This window comes from Colletotrichum costaricense (genome assembly GCF_030867565.1).
Source record: "Colletotrichum costaricense strain IMI 309622 chromosome Unknown Scaffold_7.1, whole genome shotgun sequence".
Taxonomy (NCBI): Eukaryota; Fungi; Ascomycota; class Sordariomycetes; order Glomerellales; family Glomerellaceae; genus Colletotrichum; species Colletotrichum costaricense.
The window spans coordinates 1,561,981-1,581,753 of NW_026848236.1; the positions used below are offsets into that span (position 1 = coordinate 1,561,981).

Here is a 19,773-nt window from a genome sequence, read left to right on the forward strand (position 1 = left end):
GTTCCGCCCACCGCAGGGCAAGGTTCCATGTGGTTGCTGTCGGGTGCCCTGCTGCTGCTGTGATGCGCTGTCCCCGGTGCTGTGCTGTTCGGGCCGGGGGGTGACCGTGTACCTGGGGCTGGGCCATCTCAGACTCACCTCACAGGTCCCAGGTCCGTACCTGACTTACTAGGTAGGTAGGTACCTAACGCAATGAAACCCTGCTTTGCCCTGCCTTGAGCCTTTACTTGACCGACTTGGAAGCAGGCAAGAAAGCAGGAGACTACACGTCGCGATGCACACAGGACGGTTCATGTTTTGCATCATCCATTTCTCCCATCTCAAGTGATGTACTGCATTCCAAAGATACCCCCAATTATCTCAAGTCCCATGTCACAAGTGCCCATGTGTTGGGAGTCGGACGAAAACATGGGAAATGCGGAGAGAACCTGTCACCCCACCTCAACTCACATCACCTCGCCTAGGCAGATGCGTTCTCGTGAATCTACGTTATTTAATTTCGGCATCTTCATACCTTGCCATGCTACCGGGTAGTCAACTTAGCCTTGGTATATGCATGCCTACCGTACCCAGGGAAATACCCCGCCATTTGGCAATCGAATATCCGTACCTCCCCCACGTTTTTAGGAATTGGCTATCATCCAATTGCGAAAAAGGATGCATGAGGACCCCTTGACGCCGCAATGCGGTATCTGACATGTCTGTTTATAGACTACGCAAGTTGCTTCAATGATGGGACCGCCTCATCGGAAATCACATCAGCCTAATTGCGCGAGTATGCATAGAAACTACAGGCAAATCCTGTCTTCAACATGGCAAACCCCTTGTCTGAGGCACTTGATCTTAAGCACAAATACCATCCCCTGTCTTCCCCAGACATACCTAGTACATCAAGTCGGCAAATGGGGTTGGAAGGAAGACTAGGCATCATAGCTAGGCTGTCAATTTTACTTGCTTTGCATTCTTCTACCTTGACCTAGGCTAGTTCTACCTCCCACAGGCACAAAAGCTTGTCGTAGAAGCTCGTCGATACACACTCAAGACGCTTGCTCTCCGATGCCGGCACAAAATCGCTTCCGTAGTTCATACTCTTGTGTTCCTCGAATTGGGCCAGGACAGTCACGGCCCAGTCTTCGCCACTTAGCGGGCCTTCGAGTTCGACGACTCTGGCGCCAGCATGCATGCACGATGCCAGGACGCGCAGGCGGCATCGATCAGCACTGCTTTTCATGTCGATCAACTTGAGCCTCCACACACCACCTCCTAGGTTCTCCTCTGCGAGACATTTGACCTTTCGCATACCGTACGTCTCGTGCGGCGGTTGTACCGAAAAGACTCTTATTGTGTCGTCATAACTACCCGTAACTAGTAGTCTTGAGTTGTCTGCAAGAGTGAGTGGTATAGGGAGGATAGCCGTCACGCCGGCACCGTGGCCGGGGATGTTAAGGGGCGCATACAGAGCCTCGATAGCCGCATCCTCGTTGCGAGAATACGATGTGTAGCGCAATGCCGAGTCGTCTCCTCCGGAGTAGAGGATGAATGGCGTGGTTTGGTCAGGTGGCGAGAAAGCAACTGTCCAGGCCTCGAGAGAATGCGTAATAATAGCCTCCGAGTCCTCTTCATCTACAATCTCCCATGAATCGCCGAGTTTTACAATGCGCACCTCACCCGACGAGGTTGTCAACGCAATAGAGGCGGCATCGTTCGGGTCCCAAACCCCAGAGAGGAAGAGAACGCCTTCAGGTATATCGGAGATTCTGCTCGTGGCCAAATGCTTCAACGGCTCTGCGTCGTCGGTGTCCGGGGCCAACTTGAAGATGGAAAGTGTTCCCGTGCTCGAAACTACAGCCAAGATATCCTCCCGCCCAGACGATGAGCAGAAGTGCAGATCAAGAATTGCTGAAGGGTGCAAGAGTGTTTGCACATGTTGACTATAAACGAGTAAGTCAAACAGAAAAGAGGACAATCCTTCTTGGTACGCAAGTGGCAGACTTACACAAGGCCGTCTACGAGCCGATATACGATCAAGCTACCGTTCCGGTTTTGAGGTCTCTTGGGAACGGCAACATCTGCGTTTTCTAACAACTCAGTGTTCGCCTCCTCTTCTTTGACCAAGTTGTATGTGCCGACTACGAAATAAGACGGATGTATTGAGCAGAACTCTATGCAGCTTGGGGGCAAGTCGAGGATGAGAGACTGCTTCGAAGTAATGGTTGGGGCTGAGTCACCCATTGTGGTTTGTGTGAGGGTTGTCTTCTCTTTTGGGCTGGAAAAGAAAAACTTCCAATCCCCAGCTTTCGAGTGTTTGACGAAAGGTATTGCTAAATGCGGGGTGTCTCACCGACCTATGCTGTCTCGTCTCGGGTTTTCGATGATGGAATGCCTAGGTAGTTTGGAGTCTGGGGAAGACGTGTGGGGGAAGTCGATTTTGAGATTTGACGTGCGGTGCTTAGATTCTGCACTCGCCAAAGAGTTCCGGGAGGGTTATCGGCCCCGGCGCAGGCGGAAGGATCCCGCAACCCCCGACCCCGGGATTGACAGCCGCTAATCGGTTCGGAAGTTGCAATCCTTTCCAAAAACAACGGGGTGTCTGTAGCATCCCCTTGTTCCTTCATTCCAATAGATTTAAACTTTATCAACACGTTGTCCCCCGCCCGCACATACACATAAGAGGATGACGTTGCCCTCACCTTGTCGATACTAAGGTACTTGTTTTACAACAGTCGATGGTCATTATTCTTTACTGGGGTGGTGCTTTCTTTTTCTGCTCCGAAACAGCAAACGTTCACCGCACTTTCCTCACAACTAGACAAGGCACTTTCATTCTTGTTCGTGATCTTTGAGCATTGGTTCTTGTGTTTCCTAGAGTTTGCATTGGGTAACATGGATTCTGACGAATCTGACTTCTACGGTTTGCGTCTTTATGAGCTCAATTGATGTTGAACGAGACGAACTAATTCGCGCTCAGGGGACGATGAGATTGTCGCCGACCTAGAGTCTCGGGTTACGTCATTTGACGTTTCCCAGTGGTGGGAAGAGAGGAATGCGGCGGCGGCCTCCATCTCGGCGATGGACAGAAAAGTCAAGAAGGAGCCTCTCGACAGCACCAAACTCCACAACCCGTATGCCGGTGTTCCCTACGCGTGGCAGTTAACGGAGACGGTCAATGACTTCCTTGATCGTCTGCCTCCCGAGACGACGGAGCACAGCGAGCGGCTCCCGTGGATCTTTGTATGCAATCCGTACATCCGCAGGAAGGACAGGTTCAATGCCCAGAACCAGCGGAGCAGAGGCAATGAGGACGAAGCACCGGAGGAGGAAGGCTCCCGACTCGATACCCTTATCGAGGGGGGCTCGGAGAGATTAGAGATCCTACTCAACTACAAGCTAGGCCTCGAAAAGACCAACAAATCCAAGGCAGTACAGGCAAAGCTGCTGAGGCAAGAACAAGAAGATGCCACCCGGGATATCATGGGCCTCGCACACATGTGCAAGATCAAGGCCGGCAAGGCAAGTGCTCTCAACAAGGCCCGCGCGTACCAAATACGATAGCTCATTCTCGTCAAACAGTGGATGCTCTTCTGTCAGCCCAAGGATGTTAACGAAGTCTGGAACGTCATAGCAAGCGCCACAGCGAACAACGAACTAGGCATTGCCGCAAAAGTTGCCCCTTGGAATCCGTATACCGACCCTACCGGTCGAAAAGACCGGATTGTATGCGTTTATACGGCCGACTTCAGCGATATGGCAGATGTGACCCGGATCTTGCGTCGGCTGAGAGAGCTCAAGCTCGTTGAGGCCATGGGACGTCCTATCTACTATAAACCAGGTTCGTAGAAGCCTCCTATTACGGAGAAAGTTTTCGGTCTGACATGCCCAAGATGCATTTACGTATCTCGGTATCGCTTCCGGTAATCACTGGGGCTTGAAGGCATCGATTTACAGTTCTAGGGATGTGCTATCCTAGACAATCATCCGCCTTGTGGTCTTCCACTTCCCGAGAGGAGCTCAAATACGATCCACTTGATGACGCGGCGCCTTGCAGGTGTAGGCTTACGATGGCCGGAAAGACCAGTACTCCTCTCAGGGGCTGCATACTGTTGGGAGTGAGGAAGAAAAGCTAGGTCAATCGGTTCGAAGAAACGAGCGAAAAGAGTCGACGGCGGTCAGCAAGGCTAAGAGGACGGACTGCAGGTCATCTTTGCTCCTCTAATGAATGTACATAAGATTGCTATGTACCTCTCATAAGCCGTACATGTAGAGTACTGCCACGAGCCTATGCCATATGTGTGAATACGAATCGCGACATGCGCCCTGCCAAAAAAATGCCTCTGTCCCCTTGTACAACGCTCAACCATCTATCAGAATCGACGACGCAATAAACCACCAAGTCCGGTACCCATGCCCCTAGTGATGCTAACGTTTCTACCCACGCAATATCCCGTTCTAAAGCAACGACGATACTCTGCCAGCTCTCATGTAACCCTAATCTAACCTTTCGGTGCGGTTGTTGTCAAATAACGCCGCACGTGTTATCAAGCATTCTTTTTGACTTGAGAAGCAGATCTTCCCCATACTCCCCTAGTCAGGGAGACTGGCCATCCGAATCATCAAACGCGGCATCCGGGTCGATAGGTTTGAGCAGCAGTACCAGCCTGTAGGCGCTGTTGCCGTTGAGATAATACCTGTGTAGCTTCTTGGAACGCAAGAACCCAAGACGCTCGTACAGACGCATGGCTTGTGTGTTGGTTTCCTCCGTCTCCAGGACCACCTCATCCGCGTTCCGTTGGGCCATGGCATCTATAGCCTTCTTCACGAGTGCCGTCGCAATGCCTTTACCGCGATATGGCGAGGCCACGGCGAGCATAGCGATGTAGCCCCGGCGCGTTGGCGGCGAGTGAGACGAGTGCACTTCCAGCTTGCAGATGATGACACCAATGAGAGACCCGTCGGCGGGATTCAAAGTCTGTGGTAAAGTAAGCAACGGCGATGGCACATACACAAGAGGGAATAGAGAGAAAGGTAACGTACCATGAAGCACAAATGGCCCCACTGGTATAGAAAATACCGGTAGACATAGATGCTGTATGGCTCACTCAAGTCCTTTGCGATCAGAGAGCGTATAGCTGGAAGGTATTTCGCTTCGAGGCCGTGCTCGTACTGGATGTACTGCAGATCCGCGGGAAGGCGGGTGACCTTGGAAACGTCCATGTTGCTGTCTCGCGGGGTATATTTGTTTGAGGTCGGACTTCGTAGGCAAGATATATGAAATCAAAGCTATAAAAGTCGTGGTGAGAGGTTGCGCACAAGCCTATATCGGCACCTGAAATGGTCTCAAGGCATGACAATATGTATAGCGCGCAAGGAAGAAGCAAGAAGTGAAGTCTTGAGATCTCAGACGAGGCGGATGAGAGAAAGTGCGGGCAAAGAGCCGGGTGTCGCCAATGTGACGCGTGGTTTGCTGTAGAGGAAGGCAAGACGAGAATGCAAAAGATGAAGAGGCGCGGCTCTGCCGCGGCTGGGGGTTATGAGACAAGGGCGAGTGCAAACCGGCCGAACCAGGATCGTGAGATGTGCGTTTGCAGGTGCAAGTTGATGGGCGTAGTTGGAGTCGGAGTCGGGGGACGCTGCATTCGATACCTAAAACTGAGTCGAGTTGTTCTGGCTGCGGTGCTTCAGGTCAGTCAGCTCCGCTCAGACCGTGCGGTGTCAGTGTCCTACCAGCTGCAGTACGGTAGGCCCCGCCCGGGGGCCCACCATCTACGCCCATCGTCCCTGTCGGATTCGGAGGTCAAGGCAGTTTTGCGGGCAGGCCATTTAGTGGGGTCTACCGACGGGCGGCCTGTTGCTCTCAGGGCAGTGAGATTCCTTTTCCAGCCAAACGCCGTGAATTTCCTTCACTGTCACATGTCAAACGGCCGCCCTCGTGCTACCTCGACAGTCATCTCATTGGATACCTAGAATGGTTTAATCAGACCTACTTGAGTTTTGGAAACTCGACTTTGCGGAGAGGTGAGGTTTCTACCAGGTGAGGTAAGCACATGGTAAAGTGAGGTGCATTAGGGTGAAGCCAGAGATGGCAGCGCCTCACGCTTGCCAGCGTGTGCTGGGTGGTGTTTGTGAGGGTTGTCAAACTTGGATATTCCAGGTCATTGAAAGAAGACCGTAACAAGGTTGGTAGGTAGGATTCACTTCATGTCCTACACAAGGCGAGATTACTGCCCGTCAAATCTGCCAAGTTTAAATTCTTGCTTGCGTTCATGCAATGGGGTTCATCCAAGGCCCATCACATGCAAGTCGGCCCCCTTGGGCTGCTTGTCAGGGTCTGCTTTAGAGCCCATTACCTCTATTCAATTAGTTAGACCAAAAGAGACAGGAAACGACTTGACCGCTTTCGGAACATTTCTACGCGACAAGCATCGTCGGGACATAACAAAAAAAAAATTCATATTGTAGCACTTGAGGTATTACTTGGTGCCAAGTTACCAGTTACCTACTGCGTAAGGATTTACGACGGGACCGGTGCCCTCATTCAGTGGGACCCCCCTGCATTCCATTGCGGCATGGTGCCTGTGCATCTGCCGGGCGCACTCACCACAAGGCCAGATACATAACAACCACACCAAGATACGCACTACCTTCAAGTACCTCTTCTGGCGGAGAGCATGCTGGAAAAAGATGCTGCCCCCCTCGGAGATTGACGTCACGTCGGGCCGCACGGAGAAGTCAAGCAGCTCATGCATCTTTTTTTGCTCGTTCCTCGGCCGCCTCCAACAACCCACCCCCCGAGCTCCGGACTCCTTGGCTCTCAACATTGCCCGGCCAAGCACACCTGAATCCCGCATGCCTCGGGACTGCTTGTCAACATTTGTCCCTCTCTATCTGTCCAACAAATCACGAAACAAGCTTTGCCTAGCTTTGGATCTGCCATAGGTAGTCGCCCCCCCTTGCTCGCCGCTTAGCTCACACCGTCCCATCGCCCACTCGCCCACGTGCCTTTCAATAAGTACCAGGCCACGCCCAACGAGGACGGCGCAGTTGACACCGTCCTCGCTTCCACTTCATCCCAAGCTCAGGTATGTGCCGCCTGGTCCTTACTTCCACGGAATAGCCTGGCCTCTTTGGGTTGTTACAATATCGACTTCAAGGGCTCACTCCGTTCTACTAACATTTCCCCCGTGGTAGCGGCCCTTTGCGACAGCGACCATGTCTTCTTCGACTATTAGGCGCCGAGCCATCCCCACCGACAGCAACATCGATAGTGAAATTTCGACCCCTCGAGACGAAAGCCCCGAGAAACCCGAGACTGTAGCTCACGTTGTTCACCATGTAAAACCCAAGACACGGAAACGCCGGAATGGCGCCATCTTCTTACTTGGAAGTTTATTTGGAATTATAGCCGCCGGCTTTTTCGCGAAAAGCAACGACCTCATAGATTTCCCCGAGCTTGGAGAGCTTAGCATGGACAGCTTCTTCGATGTTCTGCCAGCTGGCTTAGTTAAGGACATGCGAGAGCTTGTGGTCAGTAACAATTCAGGTGTCGTCCTTGGCGAGCGAGCGTCATCTAGTTGGCTAGAACTAACATGGCTGGCTGTAAAGCAAGGCGAGCGAGAATTCGTCGATAGCTACGATGCCTTCTCCGTAGGTTTGCAAGCCCGCGCCGAGGGTCTTCATGCCCATCACCCCATGATCATGGTCCCAGGCGTCATCTCAACAGGCCTCGAATCGTGGGGCACGGCCAACGTTTCCCGCCAGTATTTCCGAAAGCGCCTCTGGGGTAGTTGGAGCATGATGCGTGCGCTGGTCCTCGACAAGGAAAACTGGAAGAAACATATCATGCTGGATCAGGAGACCGGTCTCGACCCCCCTCATATCAAGTTACGAGCTGCTCAAGGCTTCGACGCAACCGACTTCTTTATCACCGGTTACTGGATCTGGAACAAGATTTTCGAGAATCTGGCATCAATAGGCTACGACCCGACTAATTCCTTCACTGCCGCGTACGACTGGCGTTTGGCGTACCCCAACCTCGAAACACGCGATCAGTACTTTTCGAGGCTCAAATCTTATATTGAAACTGCGCATGCGTTTTCGGGCAAGAAGGCCGTTCTCGTGTCCCACAGCATGGGAGGGCAAGTCCTTTTCTACTTCTTCCACTGGGTCGCATCCGAGAGTGGTGGACGAGGTGGCGATGATTGGGTCGAACAGCACGTCGAAGCTTGGATCAACGTGAGTGGCTGCATGCTTGGTGCTGTCAAGGACTTGACAGCTGTCTTGTCAGGTGAGATGAGAGACACAGCTCAGCTGAACGCCTTTGCCGTGTACGGCCTCGAGAAGTTTTTGAGCAAAGACGAAAGAGCCCAGCTCTTCCGAGCAATGCCTGGCATTTCTTCCATGCTTCCCATTGGAGGAGATGCTGTTTGGGGCAATTCGACATGGGCACCTGATGACAAGCCGGATCAGGAGCCGTCTTACGGTTCTCTCCTCAATTTCCGTAGCGGCATGAATTGGACAACTCCGGAACGGAATCTGACGGTGGAGTCAGCCATGAACTATCTCTTCAACACTACAGAGGAGTGGTACTCGAGGAATGTGAAGGGTGCCTATTCCCATGGTGTAGCACACACTCAAGCCGAGGTCGACGCCAACGAAAAAGACCCAAACAAATGGATCAACCCCCTGGAGACACGTCTGCCTCTGGCACCGAGCCTCAAGATCTACTGCTTCTACGGTGTAGGCAAGGCAACGGAGCGAGGCTACTACTATCGGTCACCAGACGCACCGGCTCTCACGAACCTGAACATCACAATCGACACAACCCTCACGCAGGGAGAGGTGGATCATGGTGTCGTCATGGGAGAGGGCGACGGAACAGTAAATCTTCTCAGCACGGGATACATGTGTAACCGCGGGTGGAACTACAAGAGGTACAACCCAGCCGGTGTCAAGGTGACGGTTGTCGAGATGGAGCACGAACCCGAGCGATTCAATCCCCGTGGAGGACCCAAGACGGCAGACCACGTGGATATTCTCGGGCGGCAGCATCTGAACGAGCTCATCTTGAGGATCGCGGCGGGCAAGGGAAATACGATTACCGACTATGTTGTTAGCAACATTAAGGAGTACGCCGACAAGGTCAAGGTGTATGACGATGGCCAAAGACCCGATGAGGAGCAGGATACCTGGGAGGAGACTTTGGAAAAATTGGTCGGCAACAGTTCATGAGCGGTCCGATTAGAGGCGTTATTTGGCGCAAGGGTACTAAGAGTATTTGGAGCATTTGGGAATGGTTACGACACGGATACAATACCCTCTTATTCAACGAATTTCTGTGTTTCCATGCCTGTAGTCTTTGTGTCTTAATAGGTAATTATTGAACGAGATACACGCTATACATAGAGCTCGCAGCATATTTTTACATGATGAACCTCTGAGGCTTTGACAGGTGACCCTGTGACAGGCCTTATTGTGCAGACTCGGAAAGGTCGCAAATGTTTCTCTATGGTAGGCACGAGTCGCCATGAAGAGACAACAAGCAAGGAGGGGCATGCAAGAACTTGAGGGCGGCATGGGATCAGGTGCACGTTTGCGCTGTCACCAGAGCAGCGACTACAGCGGAAGATCGGTGTCCCCAGCCCCTCCATCTCCATCCCCACCCCTCCGCTTCACATTTCCCCCACCTTCACTCCAAAAGAAATGGAAAAAAAAAGTCCCCTCACTGCATGGCAGCCGCCAACCAACTCCCGTCCAGGACTCAGTGTGTTGTCGCTGCCGCTGCCGCTGCCCGCTCAGTGGGCCTGTACAGTGCTTCAAGGGTGGACCGTCCGTCCTTACCTCATCCAGCTCGGGCCTGGCCCCAGGCTGCCCTGGCCTGACTAGGTACCTGAAGAGGGGGACCTTGTTGTCAAGCCATGTGGTGTATCAAATCCCAAAGAGTCGAAACTCCAGCCGGCCTCATCTTCATCCCACCGAGTATCCAACGCTTCTCTTCTTCTTCTACTCCTCTTCTCATATTTTAGCAGTCGCTGTTTGCACTGCGCCGGTGATGCAGACCATTCCACCCACGTATCAGCGGTGGTTCTAGCATCATGGCCGACTTCGATCTATACGAGTCTCTCGAGACCAAGCACCAATTTTGGGAAGGTCAGCCAAATTCGCCCCCAAATCCAACCCCTCGTTGCTTCTTCCATCCTCCCCCGCCTTACTGTTCATGATGTTGTCTACTTCGTCTCCTCCCAGACCTTACCTTTCCTACGTCGCAGACTGTGCGCATCGTAAGATTTGTCGCTGACCAGAGTCTCGTCGTCAACTGCAGAGCTCGACGACGTCGTCACTACCCAATACCAGTCCCACGACTTAATCGACGAAACCCTGCGATCGTGGCTCTATCTTACTTCGAGGTTCAGAGACAAGTTCCCCGAGAACGAAAATGATGTCGCCACCTGCTGCGAGAAGCTACTGCAATGCAAGCTGTTTCAAGACAACAAGGACTACATTCGCAACCAGATCGTCTACAGCCTTTTGCAGGAGGATGAACCCCCGTCGCTGCACGCCATTATACTATTCCTTTTGCTCGACGGCCATGCCGATGAGGCCTTATACTCTCGTATGATCGAGGAGGCGTGCTTTCCTCGCCTCCTCGAGCTGATTAACGGACGTAAAGACCAGGATCTGAGGCTGCATCGCTTGCTTCTGGAGCTGATGTACGAAATGTCCCGGGTCGAAAGGTTGCGCACCGCCGACTTGCTCCAGGTCGACGATGGCTTCATTGCATACCTCTTCCAGATCATCGAGGAGCTATCCAACGACGTTCACGACCCATATCACTATCCAATTATCCGAGTGCTGGTATAACTCTCCTCGCCGTGTTCCCTCCTGCTCGTTACTGGCGCTGACGAATATGAAAACAGTTGGTTCTCAACGAGCAATACATGCTCGCATCCACCGACGTCGCCTCAGATCCGAACTCGCCCACAGCCCCTCTCACGAATAGGGTGATCAAGTGCCTTAGTCTCCATGGCGATTCGTTCCGCACATTCGGAGAGAACATCATTTTACTTTTGAATCGTGAGACGGAGACGTCCCTGCAACTCTTGATCCTGAAACTCCTTTATCTATTATTTACAACCAAAGCCACATATGAATACTTCTACACCAATGACCTCAAGGTTCTCCTTGACGTTATCATTAGGAACCTGATGGATTTGCCTGACGAAAAGATATCGCTTCGCCACACATACCTCCGAGTCCTGTACCCACTCCTGGCGCACACGCAACTGAGCCACCCGCCGCACTACAAGCGTGATGAGGTACTCAAGGTCTTGAGGATTCTGGGTGGTTATGGAAATTCTCACTTTGCCCCTGCGGACGAAACGACGGTGCGTCTAGTCGACCGAGTCTCGAAAGTGAAATGGCTTGTCGACCAGGAGGCTTCTGGCGAGGCAGAGGTGGCTCGGAAGTTCCTGGGGATCAGTCTCACACGTTCGGACACGGCGAGCAGCGTTAGTGTTGTCGACGTCGCCGCCGTCATGGAGAAACCGGGTGTCATCACCCCGAGTCGCAAGGCCGAGGCAGACGCCGAAGCCAAACAAGGTGAGGCAAAGGCCGGGGCAGGCGCTGTGCGGCCGAAGAAGCCGTTGCCCGAGGTACCAAAACACCGACATGGCGTGCCGGTCGGACCGACGACGACGTTGCATTTGAATGGACATAAGAAGATACCACCAAAAGCCCCGCCGCCACGGAGAAAGACGAAGCTCCAACCTTTGGAGCCCGTAGCGGACAGTGCCCCTATGCCAGAGGCTTGAAAAGAGATCTGGATGTGAGCTGGCCTGGTCCTGGCGGCCGGAGCAAACGACGAAATGAATTGGAACAGGTGTTTGCTCGATTTGACGATATGGGCTGGAGTTGTGAACTTGGAAACCAGAGGAGGCATAGCAATCGCAACGTTAAGGATGGCGTCGAGCGTTCGGGTTACGGTCATAGCATATCATGGCGTTTGGGATCCCGAGGACTGCTATACTCAGTCCCAAGACGGTATTACCGCCACCTAGCAGCTGCAAAATTTACGCATTTTGAGTGGATGAGATGAAGATCGAGATTCAACCATGTGTGTGTGTGTTTGTGCGTTAATGAATGTGTTGTTCACCATCAATATCTGTGCTGGATCTGAAGACTTGGTCGGAAGTCACTAGGAAGTATCGAAGGGTGAGATCGGAGTTAAGATAGATTCACTTCATCTCGAAGCAACATGAGATGAACGCTATATGTCCGCTACTTCCCAACTTCAACTTTACTCGTAAACCTAGAGGCACAGACTCGGCATCATGGACAACAACGGGTAAACAATACTTAGGGTTCATCCGAGGTAAGGTTTCCGTGCTTGGATGTTCCGCATACACGGAAGAAGTCTGCAAATGAATATCCTATCTACCTAAATCGAGGAGGATCGTGTGTGCTTTGCAGGCAATATGGCGCGGAGTTGAGATCAATCCAATCAAAGATAACAGAAAATCGTAAAAAAGGAAGCACATTTCCATGACCCTGCAAAATGTTCCCCCAAAATGTTATGGATGGTCAGTATGCAGCGACCGCAGATTCGCGAACTTAGATTACCGCGCAATCTCACGATGTCTAGAGCAAAACGTCAAAAACATACAACACCAGGTATTCGCTGGTCGTCACCGACCCAACTACTAATCCGGCCCTCATTGGCTTATCTATGGGAGAGCGGACGGGATCCCGAGTTTTCCAATGGGTATGGTCGTATGTGGTGGTGAAAGGGGATAAAGTTGACTATATCGTGGGTGGTCAAAGGGCAGAATTTGATCTCAGTGAGTTGGTGAGGTGTGTTGCCTTGCTGCGTCAAAAGACCAGGCGATACAGACTACATACACCACCCAGACCTCCAATCCACTAAGTAATCGCGTGGCAATAGTGCTGATGTGTGTTGTTCGAGGTGTCGCTCCAGTACATCAAAATTTCGTACGTCTGAAGAAACGGCTGCACTCACCACTGTCGACCGTTGTTAAATCACAGCGGATGGAGGGGTTTCGTGAATGTCCTATGGGCAAGCTCTCCCCCCCACGCAGCCACACTCCTGTCAGCACTCAGCTCAAAGTTGGAGGCACTGCCCGGGCATGCCGATGGAACTCGGCCCCGGGGGGCTCGGGGGATTGTTTGCAGCCAGAATGCGATAAACACGGGGAAACAAAACAGGAAAAAGGATGGTTGATTGATGAGGAAGGAAGTTGGGGTGCTTGGCAATCGGCAGCCTTTTTTTTCTTTCTTTTTTTTTCTTCTTGAAAACAACACTTGGCTGAGGGTGGGTGTGAGACGATCATGACCTCGATTAAGCTCAGGTGGGTTGTGTGTGCTGCGGCTGGGCGTGAACTTCAGGTTCAGCTGGAGAGGTTCAGGGTGTTGTTGGTTCAGTGGCACGTGAATGGCTGATGTGGCGTTTCTCTGGATGGGAATACATACTGGACGGCCCGGCCGGGTGGGACGGATGCGTCACGTCCTTGCGAGATGGTAGGATCGTGCTGCTGCTTTGGTTGAGGTGTGTGATGTTGGTGACAGCATGTTCCATGGTGAAGATGATTTGACGCGGGCGAAACGGGTTGGTGGGTATCCGTCGAGCTACGAAGATACAGAGGCCAGAGGGAGAACTGGGAATCGGGAATGCCTATCCGTACTAAAGTAAGGTAGGTAAGGTGCCGTAGGAGAGTTCATACGGATGGACAGTGACACAGTAATTACCTAGCTTAGTGAGGTGGAATTTGGAAGGGAAACGGGTCCCCAGGTGTTTGATGGTCAGGTTGCAGCGAATGTCACCCGTTTGGTGGTGTTGAAGAGGGGCGGCTACGTCATCGACGGGGCCTGACGCGCAGCGCTGGAAGCTTTTCTTGGCCTTCGTCTTCTTTTTTTTTCTATGTAGTCTTTGCGACGACGGGAGTCTAAGAGGAAATGAGGCAATACCACCAAGTGAGATTTATGACCAGGTCAAGTGTAAGAGGAAGAAACCCTTCTCAGCCCATGTGCCACCTTGAGTGTCTTTTACTCCTCCATGACCGTGTGAACAAATGTGTCTTGATGAGATACGTATTGCATGATGGACCAGATAAGAAATACCGTGATGTATTGGAATAATTGGTGACACAGTTCATGAGATGCCCCTTGGTGTTTCGTGACGGTTCACTCACCTGGATAGCTGGAGGCTGGCCACTGTAAGTTCATACAGGTTCAATCCATTGTCTCAAGGTACCTACCTACCTACCTACCTACCTTACCTAGGCGTGCTAGGTAATAAGCAAAGTACTTTACCACTTACCCAAGGTGCCTTAGGGTGGACGATCCCAATCCCCCAAAGTAGACGCGCAATTCAGGGTCCAGCTGCGCTAGGTCGACGAGGGCACCCTGCACCTCACTTCAGACCGCAGGCGCACCTCCTTGTTCGTCAGTCCGTGTTGCGCTGCGGCTTGCCCAGGTTCGTTCTTGCAGCGGCACCCGCGCGCACATTACACAGCACAGCATAGCACAGTGATGGTCAGAAACATCAGATTCAGCGCAAACCTACCTTGAGCTGAGGTACGAGGGAGTCGAAGGCGCAACGGTCCAGAGACAGGACGACGGTGCACGTTTGTCCATGACATGGGATGCTACTACATTGCAATCAGACTCCAGTAAGACATTTCATTTAGATAACGATTAAGGACAGGTACGGAGTAAAAAGATAGAAAGAGAAAAGGCCACTGTTTAACTCCATCGTTTTGTATTACTAGAGGATTACCGTAGTACATATAGACGCTACCCTGCCTTCGAATTCCGTACTATTTAACCTTAACCCTTTTTATAAATTACCTATCCTTTCTTCTATTTTACCCTTTCTTTTATTAAAGGATTATTAAAATTATAATTTTAATAACTTATTAATAAGCTAATATTATTATTTAAAAATAAATAATTTATTTTTATATATAAGTACTAGGAGTCTTATTATTATAAAAATAATAATAAATATATTAAAATACTCGAGAGAGCTTTTTAATAAATTTTTAATACTATTTAAAGTAATTATCCTCGAGTTATAAAAAGAAGCCGAGGTATTATATTAATATAGCCCTATTTATTTTATTAATATTAATAATACCCTTTTTAATATAAAATATATTAATAATATTTTATAATTACGTTATTATACTTCATAAATCGTACTTAATATTAATAAGGATTTTAATATTATTTATTAGGTTTTTTATTAAAATTATTATTATAAGGTTAGTTTAGTTATTAATATTTTAATAAGTATTTTAATTTAATATATTTAGAAGCTCTTATAGTTTTTAATTAGAAGCTTTTAAAGGATTTATAATTAAACTTTTTATTTATTATAAATAAAACTATTATAGTTAAAACTATAGCGCTACTTATAGACCTTAATAATAAGTAGTTGGTAATATAATTTTTTTTTTTATAATAAGCTTAAAAAAGTATTTTAATTTAAGTACTAAGTAAGTACTATACTATTTTATTAAAATTATATTCTTATACTTATAACTTAGAAAGAATTAACTTTCTTCGATAACAAGGTACTCAGGAAAGAGAAAAGGTAACAAGTTGGAAATGGAAACGCACATGGTAGTGGCCAGTGGGCACCCCACTCGTCTGCCCTCCCCCCTGTCCTGCAATGTCTGTATCCGTCGACGCGGTGCCCAGAGACTGCGATACCCCGGGTCAAAGTGGGAAGCTGGCGTGCAAACATCCCCGGCTCAGGGAACCTAATTACCTGACTTTCGGGCTGTCTCCCACTCCTTTACAATCACGCGTGACGCTTCACCCTCGATCCTCGTTCCCGTCCTGTCAAAAGGTTCCTTCCTTACCTTGCCTACCTTACCATTCCTAGGTACCTCACCGTATAGGTACTTGTGCTTACCTCAACCTTGCTTACGACTTATTGGTACTGATAGCAATCCTGCGCAACACCAACAAACCCATCTTGTTCTTACAAACACCTATCGTGGCACCTATCTCTCTCTCCATTTCTCTCCCTCTTCCTCTCCTTTCCCCCCTTCTTTCCCCCCTCTATTCTTCACCTACGTGCCAATCTCAAGCCTGCAACGTCCGGCACGCTCCCGTCATCACCACCTTGAAGCAACTAGCAGTCGCGCAAATCACAAAGGTGCGCAACCAACAACCTCCGAGACACATCAGCATTCCACCGACCCAAATCGGCAGCCGCCACCACGACTCGAACGCACTTGATGACGACATTGGTCTGAGCCCAAGACTACCCTCTCCTACTGCTATTGCGTCAAGCACACCGCAACTGGATACACTAACCACCTTTCCCATTATCGACCCGTCCGTTCCCCCTCCTTCGTCGCGCTAAGGCTGTCTAAACCCGTCTAAAAGCTCGCCAGCGACACCTTCCGACGCCAGCATCACTGCTGATACCTTGCGCTAGTCTGAGTCGTAGCTGTCGTTCAGATTAACACCGGCTTCCCGGCCTGTCTCAGTCTCCCTACCTTACCTTACCACACAGAGTGACAGAAATCCGACCGTGTATTCGTCCCAAGAATGCCAACAATGGCAGCCAGATCCCCGCCTCCATCTACACCCACGCCAAAGGCATACTCCAACCACGCGCCGCACATCGCTGATCCCGATTCCTACAGGGAACCAGCTACACAAGATATGGACAGAGCTACCTACGGCACTGCGGCCGACAGGAACTCAAATCGCACCTCGTCCTATTTCCCTCAACAACCACCTCAGCTCTCCTCCTCCACGTCCTACAACTCTCCCGCTTCCGACCCATCTACATATCCTACTCCTCAGAACACTGCTCCTCTGCCATACGACGGTGACCAAGAAACCCATTACAATACTCTTGCCAACGCGCAATCCGTTAGCCATCAAACACAACACCTCTCACTAGGAAGTGACGGTGCATACTACGGTCCCCCGACTGCTGCTTCAAACTACGACAACAAGCTAGCCGTGCCCTCCGCTACCACCCAGGGCAAGTTTACAGAGGAATGGGATGCAAGTCAAAGAGGAAGCAGTATCATTGACGGTTCCAACATGCCGCGGTCCAACTCGTTCGTCTCCAACAATGGGGACGACCACCTGAGCCTCCCCTCACGCCACAATACCCTCAAGAAGAAGAGCTCGCTGCGCAGAAATGGCAGTCTGAAGCGCAGCGGTAGTCGTCGGAGCATGAAGGCTGGTAGCGTTCGGAGCCTGGCTCTGCAGTCTTCCAACGACGCAGATGAGGTGCACAGCGCTTTCCATTGCCCAGTTCCAACATCTGGGAACCCAACCGAGGCCCTAGCCAACCGATTCCAGTGTAAGCCTTCTCTGGTGCTGACGAGCTATGTGTACGCCAAAGACTAACATCATTTTGTAGCTTGGCGCAAGATTCTCAAAGATCTTATCGCATACTTTCGCGAAATCCAGACGCACTACGAGCACAAGTCTAAGTCCTTGGTGAAGCTGGCCAATGTCGCCAACAACATCTCCAGCCCTCCTGGTTTCCTCAACTCGGGTGGTATCGACGATGCACTGCAAATACTGCGTGCTTATCACAAGGGCGCCATTCTAGAATCAAACAAGGCCAAGGAGATTGAGGAGGATGTCATCCTAGCGCTCACTGGGCTGAGGAATGATCTACACCAGAAGATCAAGGAAATCAAGAACCTGTCTGGAGATTTCAAGAATTCCGTGGAAAAGGAGATGGACGGCACCCGAAGGGCCGTCAAGGCCCTGCAAGACACCCTGGGCCAGACCGACCTCGACCCATCGTTGACGACCGGAAAGCAAGATCCTTACCTCTTGCGACTGGCGGTGGACAGACAAGTTGAGCGCCAGATTGACGAGGAGAACTACTTGCATCAGGCTTACCTAAACTTGGAGAACTCTGGCCGAGAACTTGAAGCTATCGTGGTTGGTGAGATCCAGAAGGCTTACAACGCCTATGCTGGCATCCTCAAGCGCGAGTCTGATGCTGCGTACGGGGCAATTGAAGAGCTCCGCGTTGGCCCAATCTCTATGCCCAAGGATTTCGAGTGGTCGCATTTCGTTCAAAAAGACGACCAGTTCGTTGACCCCAACATCCCGATTCGGTCTGCCGAACACATCCACTATCCCGGTCGGGAGCACGTTGGGTGCCAGGAGATTCGCGCCGGACTTCTCGAGCGCAAAAGCAAGTACCTCAAGAGCTATACAGCTGGCTGGTAAGTGATTCCCTAACTACGGTAACACTGTCACCAAAATTGTTCCGCTGACTTTCAACTCCAGGTATGTACTTTCATCGACTCATCTTCATGAATTCAAGTCCGCGGATAAGGGCCAGGCCCCCGTCATGTCTTTATATCTTCCAGAGCAGAAACTAGGGTCGCACTCGACCGAAGGAGGATCATCCAATAAGTTCATCCTCAAGGGTCGCCAGACGGGATCAATGCACCGTGGTCACACATGGGTCTTCCGCGCCGAGAGCCATGATACAATGATGGCTTGGTACGAGGACATCAAAGTTCTCACCGAGAGGTCGCCGCAAGAAAGGAGCGAGTTCGTTCGCGGTCATGTTCGAAGTCTCAGCCAGTCTTCGCAGCGCTCCACTAGCAGCGACGGTGTTCTCGAAGACGACGATGACGAGCCATTTTCGGCCGACACGGCGGTCGCAGCCAGCACGAGTTCGAGACAAGACGTCCGCCGTCCCGAAGCAGGTGGGCGATTCCCATCCGACATCCAAGTCAACGCACAGCGAGGCTTACAGGCACCTCTTTCGCCATCTAGTGTAAGCTCCGGATTTGACAACTCTGACCGTGAAGCCGCCGCGCAAGCATACGCTCTGCCGGGAAGCATGCTAGGCGTCTATCACGGGCCGAATGGACATCCCGAACATCCTACAGGTTACGGAGGGTCCGACAGGACCCCAATGGAAGAAATGCCTTCCCACGCAGCCGAATTGTCCCAGCAGGCTCAAGAAGATGGTGTCAACCCTTATACCAGCGAAGCGATTCGCCGATCTCCATCTGGTAGCCGTGGACACCAGGCAGTATTTGTACCTGGAGACGAGGAACAGCGAGTGCAGAGCCACCATGGCGCCATTGGTAATTACGACGATGAATCTAGGCCTGTCTCCAATGTCAGCGGATATGATCGTGGCCTCGAGACACCAGGCGGCAATAGCCAATACGGTCAGTGGATGAATGGCAATGGGAAGGCCTCGTCAGGCCTTTCCAACAGCGGTATCGTCGACCAGCAAGAGACGAGCGAGTACTACGCGTCAGGCGAACGAGATGCCGGTCACGTCAATGTGATTCCTATTGTTGGCATGGGCAACGGCCATGCCCAGCACAATGAGATTGATCAGAATGGGTTCTCTGGCGCCGACAAATCGTCAACACCTGCAAGCCACGACGTGCCTCGTCAGCATCAACAGTTGTCGGCTATTCGGCCGACTTCTGGCACCATCAGAACCGACAGCGTGCCGACGATTTCCAACTTGCATATTCCAGGTGAATACCCCAAGGGTACACCCGGAGTCGAAGCTAGACGTTGAGGAGAATGTAAAGGGACGGGAAAGGAAACTGGAGTAAGGAATGGGTAGGAAGGGAAAACGACTCGAACATGAGGGAGTGGCACTGGTTTAAGAGAAGGGGTCTGCCTGTTCGTTTTCTATCCTATACGATTGAACATAAAGGCATGGGATTTTTGTGTCGAACTTTCTTGTCTTCAATGTGATCGAGAAGAGAATGTTCATTCAGGGAAGCA

The 19,773-nt window shown here is 51.1% G+C and overlaps 6 protein-coding genes across 6 annotated transcripts; 4 read left to right on the forward strand and 2 right to left on the reverse strand.

The window, feature by feature from the left end:
* Window positions 1-976: 976 nt before the first annotated feature.
* CCOS01_07711 (uncharacterized protein) lies at window positions 977-2,232 on the reverse strand (the record flags this gene model as incomplete). Its single annotated transcript, XM_060455874.1, has 2 exons — window positions 977-1,931; window positions 1,997-2,232. 2 exons carry the CDS (start codon window positions 2,230-2,232, stop codon window positions 977-979), a joined length of 1,191 nt encoding a protein of 396 aa, XP_060313766.1.
* A 651-nt stretch (window positions 2,233-2,883) lies between these two features.
* Window positions 2,884-3,552, forward strand: CCOS01_07712 (uncharacterized protein; the record flags this gene model as incomplete). The annotated part of the gene is made up of 2 exons (XM_060455875.1): window positions 2,884-2,911; window positions 2,969-3,552. 2 exons carry the CDS (start codon window positions 2,884-2,886, stop codon window positions 3,550-3,552), a joined length of 612 nt encoding a protein of 203 aa, XP_060313767.1.
* Window positions 3,553-4,585: 1,033 nt separating this feature from the next.
* CCOS01_07713 (acetyltransferase) lies at window positions 4,586-5,211 on the reverse strand (the record flags this gene model as incomplete). Its single annotated transcript, XM_060455876.1, has 2 exons — window positions 4,586-4,966; window positions 5,032-5,211. 2 exons carry the CDS (start codon window positions 5,209-5,211, stop codon window positions 4,586-4,588), a joined length of 561 nt encoding a protein of 186 aa, XP_060313768.1.
* A 1,995-nt stretch (window positions 5,212-7,206) lies between these two features.
* CCOS01_07714 (Lecithin:cholesterol acyltransferase) lies at window positions 7,207-9,225 on the forward strand (the record flags this gene model as incomplete). The annotated part of the gene is made up of 1 exon (XM_060455877.1): window positions 7,207-9,225. One exon carries the CDS (start codon window positions 7,207-7,209, stop codon window positions 9,223-9,225), a length of 2,019 nt encoding a protein of 672 aa, XP_060313769.1.
* An 863-nt stretch (window positions 9,226-10,088) lies between these two features.
* Window positions 10,089-11,804, forward strand: CCOS01_07715 (uncharacterized protein; the record flags this gene model as incomplete). Its single annotated transcript, XM_060455878.1, has 3 exons — window positions 10,089-10,143; window positions 10,316-10,848; window positions 10,911-11,804. 3 exons carry the CDS (start codon window positions 10,089-10,091, stop codon window positions 11,802-11,804), a joined length of 1,482 nt encoding a protein of 493 aa, XP_060313770.1.
* A 4,777-nt stretch (window positions 11,805-16,581) lies between these two features.
* On the forward strand, window positions 16,582-19,561 carry CCOS01_07716 (PH domain-containing protein; the record flags this gene model as incomplete). The annotated part of the gene is made up of 3 exons (XM_060455879.1): window positions 16,582-17,344; window positions 17,405-18,230; window positions 18,295-19,561. The coding sequence occupies 3 exons, from the start codon at window positions 16,582-16,584 to the stop codon at window positions 19,559-19,561; spliced, it is 2,856 nt and encodes a 951-aa protein (XP_060313771.1).
* Between the last annotated feature and the right edge of the window lie 212 nt (window positions 19,562-19,773).